Below are 11,701 nucleotides of genomic sequence, written 5' to 3'. Positions count from 1 at the left end.
CCAGTCCCATAGTAGCTGATTAAGTGTAAAGACGTTTTGGAGTTCTAGTGTATGAACACCATCCTGTTCAGAAACAACTGATTAAAAAAAGGCAAGTGGGCTATTGCAGTAAAATAATGATACTGGAATGTTAATGTATCTCTTGCAGGCAAACCCTTTACTCTCTGGAACGTTATTTCAAAACTGTCTTAGACAACAGTATAAACATCTGAACATGCCTGAGCTTTCTCTGCACTGCACCTTCCACCAGAGAGGTTGTAGTGATTGAAAATTACAAATGAGAAGAATTTTGGTGTAGTCAGATGATCTGTTTAAGGTGATTGTGGCTCTTGTAGGAGAGGATTCAGGATGGTGGTAATTATGCATAAGTGGCAAGTGTAAGACTGTGTGTATGATACCTCAGCGGCTGTAGCTGATGACTTGCTAGGCTTAGTGAGTGGATTTTGCAGGGTAGGATCCTTCCAGTTACATGTTTGGGAGAATCACCCCAGGCTGAAAGCTGCAAAAAATTTCTAGTCAATTGATCATAGCCCCCAGAATCCTTTAAGATGAAAACTTGCATAGAATGCTTGGGAGTAGGAGAGGGGTTTAGGGAATTAAAAGCAGGTCCTAGGATTAGGAGCAGGATGAAATGGAAGGGAGACTACAACACCGAGAAAGGAGGGAGTCTCCCCTATCATACAGCCCCTTCTTTCTCCCCCCCACCCAGACAAAAATGTCCCTTGTTTCAAATGGAGGTGACCTCTAAAACACGACTTTGATCACAAGCATTGGGGATGGCAGTCACTATAGCAATAGAGGAACAAACCTGTCAAAAATTGGGGCATGCCAGAGGGGGCAAGTTAGAACAATTGGGCTGACACTCTAAATATCCTATTCAGTGCTATTGTGAGAGTAATTGGTTAAGGTTGGGCAAGTCTGGGAAACAGTCCTCTGTATAAAAAAGCTGGCTGCTGCACTTAAAATTATCATTAGGGGACTGTAAGCAGCGTTTCTTCAGCTAATTTTTTGTTGTGTATTGCAGGGCTCTGTCAGGACAGGTTGTATACATGCTAAATTCTTGAGGTGCTTATAATCAATCACTTTCTTCTACTCTCTCTAGAACTGCTTCATTCTGCTTTTGCAAAAGGGGCCAGATATACATATCTGGTGCAACTAAACTTCAGTCTATTCTGGAATTAATTTGGCTTGATGTGAAATGTATCGGACCTCTAGCAGAATATATTCTGATTGCAAAAGCAAGCAGAAACTGGTCCTGGTTAATGCTGATATAGTCATACATACATTATTGCTAGAAGAAACACGGTACTCAGTCGGAGGCTAGTGGGCATTCATTAAAACAGACATTGTTTGGAAGCTGCAGTTTCTGTGTTGAAATACTTTGGTTTAAAATATCGATGGCAAAGGTTTGGCTGCAGTAAGAGCTGGCGAGTTCAGTGAAGGCAGGTTCCGTTTAATAAGGATAGGACGAAACCAAATCTTTGATGTAAATGCTGATGAGCTCTGCTTGATACCCACTCCCAAATTTTGCAATGTGAACTTTTCTCCTTGGAATCTATTTGAGGTTGAAGTCCAGGCTCTAGTTAAGTATTGTTTCTGAATGTCATAGGTGACTGTATTGTATTTTATATTTGTATAGCACCTGCCCAAGCTAAGAGATTATTTTACACATACTATAAATGCAGTGCTTAAGAATTGCCCCCATTTCTGCGGTAAATGACAGTTGCCACTTACAGCAAAGCATCACAATTTGTATTCACGAAGGGAAGAAGTAAAGTAATAGTGAAGCTATCCTTACCTCACCTGTCAAGGTAAAGGAAGGTTGAAAGCAGTTCTCTATGGCAGACTGATTTCTCTAAGCCTTGAAGGTACTTCTGTGAGCAGTTTTGGTTCATGAAAGGATGCCCTGCACAGGAAAGTGAAACAGCAGCAGTGTCCCATTTCATTTCTCTACAGCACATAACAGGAAAGGTGGAATTGTTTTTGGCCTTGTACAGTAAAAATTAAGGCTGTGTTTACCTTGGAAGACTCTGTGGCCAGCTGGTAGGTTTATCAAAGCAGAAGGAGCAGGGAATGAAATATTAGCTGAGAGTAGTGATTTTTATTCATACTGTTGAAAAGGTAGATGTGTTTTCCTTCTAATTAAGCAAAACAGTTTGGGACAAATTTTTCTTGGGAATTCTTTTCAAATAGGAGTGGAGAAAGCTCCCCTTTAACATTCACAGTGCATGAGTCATGTGGTGAAACCTCTACCTAAAACAGGGAAGCAGAACTCTCAAATCTCCCGATAAACCTGGTATTTCCAAGGAAATAGTAAGTGTGTTGTTTTTTTTTTCTTTTTAATTTTTCTCCAGTCTTATCTTTGCTGAGTTGCTGTCAATGTGATGGGCTTGCCAAGCACATGAGAGTTTTCTTCTCTGACACAGATGGACTAAGAGAGAGAGCAGAACATGACTGATGGATACAGAGGTTGTAATCTACTGGACTTTCTTTCTCTGACTGTGTGTGGCTGAGTACCTGCAGCTGCCACTTGCCAGGCTTGCCTTCCCCTTTCCAGGCATAGATCTTGTCTTGGAAGATGTGATACTATAATAACAGGGGTTTGGCAGTAGTAGATTGTCCAGTGGTTATTTAGCGTTGACACTGATCAAGGGTTACCATTTGATACCTGAGTAGAGGGAATAAAGATGGAGTCAGACTCTTAGCGCCCAGTGAAAGGACAAGAGGCAGTGAGTACAAGTTGAAATACAGAAAATTCCACTGAAACGTAAGAAAAAAAGCTTCTTTACTGTGAGGATGGTCAAACACTGGAAAAGGCTGGACAGAGAGGCTATGCAGTCTCCATCCTTGGAGACAGTCAAAACCTGACTGTACATGGTCCAGAGTAACCTGCTGTAGTTCACCTGCTTAGGGCAGGGGGTGTTGAACTAGGCAATCCGTGGATGTTCCTTCCAACTTCAGCTGTTCTGTGAGCTGCTTTTAGGGGTAGTTCAGCTAAACAACTCAAAGGCAGCATCCGAACCTGGGGAAAATTATTGACTCAGCGTCCCAGTGAAATTTCAGGGATGATTTGAGGTCAACAGGATTTTACCTTCAGTGGAATTTCTGCAAGAAATAGTGTAATGTTTTTAATTTAGTTACCCATTACGTAGCCAAGGAGTCCTTGAAATTTTATTTCATTTGTGACCCTTTTGTCTCTGTCAAAAATCTAGAGTCTACCTGGTTTATTACTTAAATCTCTCTGAATTATTTCTTTGGGGCCTTTTGCTTCCAATTGAAAACAGCAGCTGGTTCAATGACATTGCACAGATTGCATTTCTCCTCTGTAAAGAGATTGCAGTCTTAGTCTGAAGTGTGTGATTGCATGTGTAATGGCGAAAAGTATTTTTGGGCCTGACAAGTGCTAAAGCCATGGGAGAGACTGGACTGGGACCTATCTGTAGTAGAAGATGTTATCTTTCATGTTTTGTATCTGTCGTTATTGTCAGTCTTGCTCTGGCGTATTATGAACAAGAAGGGCTATAACAAATAACATGCTTCCTAGCAATTCCTTGTGGCCCATGTAAAATAATGTTGGATTCATACATCTGACTCAGCGTATCAAACAATTCAGTGCTTGGTCTCATTTCTCAGAACTGTTTGTAAGATTTTTTTTTTTTCCAAGCCCGTTTTTAAAGTATGTGGTCCTACATCAGATGTGGTTTTGTGTGCCGGATGCCTTGTGCTACACCTGTTCTATTGGTGCTGTTCAGTTCCTTACCTTTTTGTGGCATCCCTAAAGACAGAACTCTACTGGTACAGCCAGGGGTGGCACTGATTAACGTTGCCGTACAGCTAACACAGCAACAAACATCATGTCATTTTCTCACTCCGAGTAGCTCTTGCTCACATGAACTGTTCCACTGGATTCATTAAATTCATTACAGGTGTGACCACTGCAGGCAGTTTGTGTTTAAGCGGAGGGGAGAAGCTTTTTGAGGTAGCCATTTAGAGGAGTGAAGAATAATTTTTCAGTCACAAAACATAGTGTGAATTTAGGTAGGAATGCCATTTTGGATTTGGCTAAGATACCAAACCTAACACTTCTGCTCTAGGGAAAATTCTTGAGAGATCTGTAAAAACCACAAGTGGTCAGGACTTTGGTTTTACATCTCATTAATAACCAAGAGTGTGTATAACCATAAGTTATTAGCAGCTGACATAGGATTTTTCATGCTAAAAAAAAAAAAAAAAAGTGGTCTGTCACTTTTTAACCTGTTCCAAATAAAATACACTGCTGAAATAAATAATTTGCTCCTCATTTCATAATGAAGCTGACAATACTCTTGCTAGTGTAATCAGGTGTAACAACAGAGAAATTTGTGGATTAAGATAACTGAAATGCTTAGTCAGGTCCATTTTGTGTCTGGCAACTGCTTAACTAATAAGGAAAGAATTCTTAAATATAATTCCATCACAGATGGACAAATGCATAGATAACTGTTTGAGCAAAACTTGCAGGGCAGTAACTTCAGCCATACAGACTGTGGACTGGAGTGGTTAGGTATATGTTCTTGGACATGCATCTCTGACTAATTGCAGGTGGAAAAGATGCTGCCCTCTCACAAAATTGTAACCTTTTCATGCTTTCTTTCCATCCTGTCCCACCCTGAGAAATGCTTAGGTGTGCCTGAGAACACTGAGATGCTTTTAGGTGTACGGAGACTTGCTCACAGGTAGTGTTGACTTTTTTCTTTTATTCATCCAGACTCTGAAACTACTTTTGTCCATTTCACTTTGGTTTTTAGCAGAGATGCAGACTGGATCCCAGAATCCTTACATTTCAGGAAAGTTCAGATACAGTTCAGAAATTTCTCAGGATCCAAACTCTTCTACTTGACTGTAGATTTCTGCTAGTAGTTTCTTCTATGCTGGCTGTATCTTGGCCAGAGACCGTGTGTGTCTTTGGGCAGTGCGTGCTGTTCTGGGAGCTAGAGCCAGAAAGAACCGCAGGTTCTGCCTGTGCGGAGCAGTCTAAATTACAGCTCAGCTTGTGTTTTACGGTGAGGGAAGTTAGGGAGAGAGTGGGCTAATTTCTCATCAGTGTCATAAGCTGGTTCTGAAGTGATAGGTGCCATTGTATTCGGATTCCAAAGTAATGTTAAAAGACCTGATTGAAAGTTCACTAAAAATTGCTGGCAAGGCTTCTGTTGATTTTGGAAGTACTGTTTCAAGTGTTAAGGAGTAAGCCTGATTTCACCGTAGTTAACACGAGGATTCCTCCTGACTCCTGTAGGTTAGCTTTGCTCTGTAAACAGCACCCCAGGAGGGACAAGTCCCCTTTGCTGGGATTCCAAGGCTGCTCTCAGTCCTGACTGATACCTGAGTTGGCTGCAAGGTCTCTCTGGCTGCTGGAGGCTGCTGCTGCCAAGAAAAATAGAGGCTTGCATGCTTATTGCTGGGATTGCTCATGCATGCCATAGTAATTAAATAATAATACCACAAGGATGGAACATTAATTTTAACTGTCAATCATCCTTGTGCTGGAGAAATTGGGGAGTGCCATGACTGTCTTGTAGAGGGATTTGTAATTTAAGCAAGCCAGTGGAGAGGTATGGGATTTATTTTTTTTTTTTAAACTTCAGGAGTTTTTCATTTATTTTTCTGGGATGTGCCATCTGGATTTCTTTTTCCTCCCTGACAAGATGTCTGCTCTGGCCTGTTTCTTCACAGCTGGAGCTCCAGAAAGGCTGAGGACATCTGTTTGTCTTCACAGTTAATGGTCAGAGTCTGCCCATGATTGCTGGCTTCTGCTTCTAGCTGGCCTTTTTCCTCATTTTTGCAGTGGAGGGGAATTTATGCCTGTCTTGCAGCCTGGTGGAAACCAGGAATATTTGAATAGTCTCTTCCACATCTGCAGCAAATGCTACATCCCAGTCCCTAAGACTCTGGTCTTGTGTTTGCTGTGTTCTGGAGACTGCATTTCTGAGTTCCTGCCACATGAGCCAGCCCTTTTTGAAGGATGAACTGATTTTATGTTCCTTTTCTCTGCAACCCAGCTGTTCTTTTGCTGGCTTCTGTTACAGCACTGAGGGGAATACTCCATCCTGCTTGAGTTGGGTGCTTCTATTAATAAGTTGCTTCCTTCTGTTTTGTGAACTGTACTGCAGCTTTACCACAGACCTGTCAGTCCCAGTCACTGGGTCAAGAAGACATCTGCTTCCTTTGGGCAAAGCATGGGTAGGCTTTTACTTGCTTTACATTTATGAGCTTTGGAAACTTAAATGCTCATAAACACAGTCCTCTGCAGGTGCGACCTTGTTTGTGGTGATGCTGCGCCTATGTATGTTCAGATGAAGCGGGGTAGGAAAGAACTAGCTTCTCCCATCAGAAACCATTAAATCTCCATGAAAGTCTGCTAAATATTTCATGTTTTTTGTAGAAATAAGCTGCACCTCGTGTGCTGTTCTAAGGACTTTCGCAAACTTTATGAACGTTTGCCTCTGGACTTGATGTTTATGTGTTACGATAGATGGAGAGGTGTGCACCAAAGGACCTTCTCGGCCTGTCTTTGACTTCTTTCTTACGCTTCACAAAAATCTGTGGTCAAGCAATTTGTGGGAAGGTGATAATGTTTTAGTGAGGTGACTAATCTCACAATACCTGGGATTTCCTATGGCGCTCCATTTACATTAATTTCCAATGGAATTTCAGAAAGCTATTTAAGTCCTGGGTGCAGTAAGTAAAAAAGGCAAATAATAATTTAGCTGAAATAACCTACTAGAACCCCTTGACTAAGCACGCAGTTTACGGCTGACTGTAAATGTGGTTATAAACATAAAAAGTCTGTTCAAGACTGATTTGGGTACAAAAATAATGAACTAGATTGTTATGAATAGTTTGTCTTGCTCTTGTTTGTGATACATGCTAAATTTGAGCATCAGGGGAGTGTGCATAATCATAACTCTGGCTGTGATTAATTACAGTAGAATGCATGAATGATATGGTGAAATGTCTCGGGATGTCCTTGCTTTGGCTTAGAGCACAGATGCCAGGTACTCTGCAGTCACCTATCCAGAGGGGAGGATAAGTGCACTGCCTGAATAGAGCAATTCAGTAGGAGCAGATCTTTCTGTGGGTTGTGTCTGAGCAGTAAATCACTGAAGATTATTTGCTGAATTGAGAAGAGTTGGCTTCACAGAGTTTGAGATGTATGTTTAACAAATACCCTTGCTCAGCTCTCAACACATCTGATTTCTGGGGAACTGCTCATATTCTGCTGGTTTGTAAATCATTTGTTGACCCAAGCTGTTTGAAATAAATAGTTGTGATCACATCAGCTCAGAAATCTATGGACAAGTGCCTTGTACTACACCCATGTGCCTGGATGCATGCCGGAGAGAGAGCTTTCCAGGCTCTGCATCAGCTTAGAAGCACTGACATTCCTTATAACCTCAAGCTGGAACTCCAGCAGACTTCTAAGATTTAATTTTGAAACAATTTATGCTGCATGGATTTTTCATAGCAGATCACACGGACTGTGGTCTTTTCTCCTCAAAATGGGCTTGCCCTGATATTTCTAGCTAAAATTTGCAATCTTCTGTCCAATTCCTGTTGCTCTTAGACAGTGACATATACTGCAGTTATTGGGACCTCAGCTCGACCTGCATTCTAAAGGTTGTTTTCTACATGCTTCGGCAGACTATTTGATGAAAGGGAATCTATGCTTATAAGTGGTACTAGAAATGTTATTAAAACTCCGTATGGTTCTCTGAGAAGTGGCAAGTGCTTTAGGGAGCCAAGTGAGACAGGTAATGAGCAAACGTAGATGTGTTTGCTAACTTTGCTGCATTGGAAGCACCTTGCAAGGTCACTGTTACTGTTAAGACCACTGAGGGTAGAGCTGTAGTGTTGGAGCTGTGGCAGAACTGTCTAGTGCTGTCAGACTAGTAGGAGCTTAATACCCAGGGGCAAACACTTTTACATCAGAAAAGTGCACTGTTGACTGACTTTGCTTCTATGCTTTTTCCACACCCATCTTGTTTTCTTCCTCCTGAATGGTGATAGATCAATATTGATTTACTTAAACTTGTAATGGTCTAGGAATCATTTCAAATGTCATTCAACCCACTACTGCCTTGTATTGCTTTCCTGCTGGAATTCTGATCTGTACCTATTCTGTTTCATCAGGAGAAGAAAAAACAGGTTTCTTGAATGAATTCCAAAAGTTTACAATCGGCATAGGGTGGGGTTTTTATTTGTTTGTTTTAAATATTTTAAGTGTTCATTGCAGTTTTTCCTCTCTGTCTTTTTCATTACTGGCTCTGAATACTTAAGCATGGTTCATGAAACTTTGGGAGGGCTTGTGCTTTTATCCTCACTGTGATGGATGTTTGGGAGGCTGATGTGTCAACAGATTGGAACCTCCATAGTCAACAGTTAATTGCTCTTGACAAGAGCTTGGCAGGGTGTTGGTAACCACTGATTTCTGGTGCCTTTTTTTAATTTAAAGTTCATTCCCAGCCTAGGATAGAAACAACAGGTATGGCTATTTGATCACTTATTTCTGGTTGTCTCTGGGAGGTGAGTAATCGGAACCAGGGATTCCAATAAGAAGTGGACTCAAATTCATAGAGACAGGTCCTCTCTTCTGTCCAGACTTTGTTTAGAAGGGATCCAGAAGTAGGCACTGTAATGTCAAAGCTTCTCTAGATAATTTCTCTACGGCTACAATATACTTGCAGAACATAGGAATGGGCAAGGTAGTCAAATTTGCCAATGTACATCTTTTCTGTGATCAGACATGGACTTTGTTTTTCATTGTGAATTGTCTTTTTCTGTGTGCACATTTGTCACTCTGCAGCTTTTGATTTGAAAGTTGTGGAACATTTCAAGGTTTTCTGTATGTTTGAATCTTCCTGTATTGCTTGATAGATCCCACTGATAAATGTCACGTGCCAATGGTTAACAACCTCTGGCATCTGGGCAGGTTTTCTGTGGCATGTTATTAGGATTGTCAGAGGGCTTGAGAGTCTCAGCAGCTTGAGAAAGGTCTCTGAGGTACACTGGCTCCCAGCTCTTGGCTCTTACTGATTTCTTAAGCAAAGGGAGCTGGGAGGCCCTGCAGGTGATAGCATATTAAGTTATGAGAAGGCATTTTGATGTTTTAAGGGCAGCATCTTCTGGCTTTTGGGACACTTCTGCTGGCAGGCTTAGCCTGTAACTTATGAAGAAAAAAGATCCCACTCTAATGGGACTCTTTAAAAGGCTGTTGTCTTTCATACACTGTGTCCAGAACTCAGGTTGAAGTACTATCCTGCATTTGCAATGCTCCTGTAAATGAAGACAAAAAGTGGCATGGTACTGGATAATCCAGACTGAATTGCTTGTTACAGAAGTGTAAAATCTGATTTTATCCCACCTTCAATGTTCTCCCAAATGCAATATGTTTGGATCAAGGATGTGGTTTAGGCAGCAGACGACAGTCTGGTCTGGAAACTTTGCATTCTCTAAATCCATGTAGTGGCCAAAGAGATACAGTGATATCAGTCTTTGTTCTTCTTTCTCTTTAGATCCTAGAATCTCCAGATCCTCGAATCACAGATCCACGACGGACCTGGATCTCCTTTGTTCACCGCCCAGATGATGGCAATACCTCTAAAAGGAGATGCAAAGGGAAAGACAAGAAATTAGTAGGTTATTGCTAGATTGCCATCAGCTAATAAATGTGCACCATGGCTTCCCTTTCTACTGCTGATATGCAAGGTGTTTTGTGTGCTCCAGCTTTTGCCTTCCCACCTCAGAGAGTGCTGCGTTTTAATTTGTTTGTGTTTAATTTCTCAAAGTATTTTGGAAATGTTTGAGACAGTAAGCGCTATATGCTTTGTAAAATAAGGTATGTGAATTCCACTGTCAACATTCATTTTTGTTTAAACCAGCTGTTTCTTGGACTGAGCCTTTTTTGGTTTCTTTCTGCTCAGTAGAAATAAAATTAACATTTATTTTCTTCCACTAGATAAAGTCCAGGTATCTCAAAGAATATATTAATCAAGATGTGGACAAGTCATTTATTTCAAATTAATGAATTACTGATCATCTGCTGAATGATGCTTGATCATGTGTGCACTTTTAATCTGCTGCTTAGACAACCTTGGATGCTTTTAATGATTTCCTTTTATTTCTCAGTGAGCCGATAGGCAGGAGTGCTTCCATTCAGGTTTACAGCAGTTTAGTTGAGGAAACGGTAACTCCCTAGGAACAATATACATCAAAATAGCATTGATAACACTGTTGCATGTTCATGCTACTAGTTTAAAGCTCTAATGTGTGTGTGGCTAACCTTTACAGGTGTTTTGAATAAACTCTTTCATTTTTTTTCCCCGAGAGCTCTACTGTCGCACCAGACATTCATGTATGTGATCATTATGTCTGAGCAATATGCGTTAATAACGTAAAGTCTGGCTAGATGGCTATTCTAGTTAGCGAATAGGCAGAATAAGAAGCTTAAAAGCTAGCGTGTTACTTTGGTCATACGAGAAGATACAGAAGCGGCAAACTTAGTCTTGTGCCTGTTGTGCTTCACACTGTATATATGTACTTGAAGAACCAGTTAGTGTTTACCTGAGCAAAGTTTATCTTCCCACATAAAGATGTGAGTAAATTCCAAGTGCTGGAATTCACAGCTGGCTGGAGAGTCAGTTTAAGATTTACTGCATCAGGCCTGTAGTTGAACTGATAGTGGAGGGGACTGCTCACATGGCTGACAGCCCTGTAGAACTGTCTCGTGGCTGAGAGAATTTTTGGTCTGTCAGTGCAATTGCCTAGTTCTAATTCACATGTTTTTCTTTGGTTACTTCCTTAGCGTGGCCTTGTTGGGCCCCCAGGACCTCCTGGCCCCCAGGGACCTCCAGGAGCACCTGGTGCTGAAGTCACCCGGGAAGTCCTTCTGCAGGAGTTTAAGGAGATATTAAAAGGTAAAGACCATAAGAGCTTTGTGCTTCTGTGATCTGCTTCTTTTGGTAAGCACCATGGTAAATAAAGAACTGGCTTTGCAAATGTTTACCTTAAAGCATTCCCCTATCTGGCAATCAAAAATTTGAAAAAATGTTTCCTCAGTGCTGCTTAGTTTGAGTTGAAGAGTTGAGTGCAGAAGTCTAATCGCACAACTAATGGCTTCATAGACCAGGCTCTTAAACTAAGCCTTTATTTTCCTATACTTTTTCTTTTCTCCTCAGAAGCCATTGAGCGTCGAGCATCCCTGGCTATTTCAGCCCATCCTAGCCAGCTGCCTCCACTCCTGCTCCCCTTGGAGGAAGTTTCACCCCACAGACGTGTAGAGGAGGCGTTCCATTGCAAGCTAAAAGGACAAGTCATTGTAGATAAGAAGACCCTGGTAGAACTTCAGAACTTCCAGTCGGTGAGAAGTGATTACAGACTGAACCTGTGCAACTCCACAACAGCCATTGTGCGTAGATCAGCTGTAGTTCCCCTAGTCTGCAAAGCTGCTAGGTGGCTCTGTAGATAAAGGTGTTTCCTGAAAGGTCAGACTAATATCAGAAGCTAATTTCGGGCTTGGATGCTATGAATATAGCACTACCTTTTTTGTGATTGACAGAAGCAGGGTCTCATATGGTGATTTCAGCACTGACGCTCAACTGCAGTAAGATGGACATTTAGCTTTGAGTCCTCTCCTTCCTGACAAACCCAAGAGGCAGACTTGCTT

General features: G+C 41.4%; 1 protein-coding gene across 2 annotated transcripts in view; it reads left to right on the top strand.

The window, feature by feature from the left end:
- Positions 1–11,701, top strand: part of C1QTNF12 (C1q and TNF related 12) — a 32,288-nt gene that overhangs the window by 7,139 nt on the left and 13,448 nt on the right. The window contains exons 3-5 of one of the 2 annotated variants that reach the window (XM_072883723.1): positions 9,552–9,671; positions 10,841–10,952; positions 11,214–11,395. In XM_072883723.1, the coding sequence (XP_072739824.1) occupies positions 9,552–9,671; positions 10,841–10,952; positions 11,214–11,395 (414 nt within the window). Of the gene's footprint in view, positions 1–9,551; positions 9,672–10,840; positions 10,953–11,213; positions 11,444–11,701 lie in introns of both variants that reach the window. The other variant, XM_072883722.1, reaches the window with a different exon arrangement.

Source organism: Ciconia boyciana, chromosome 19 (genome assembly GCF_034638445.1).
Source record: "Ciconia boyciana chromosome 19, ASM3463844v1, whole genome shotgun sequence".
Classification (NCBI taxonomy): Eukaryota; Metazoa; Chordata; class Aves; order Ciconiiformes; family Ciconiidae; genus Ciconia; species Ciconia boyciana.
This window is presented reverse-complemented; position numbering and strand designations above follow the sequence as displayed.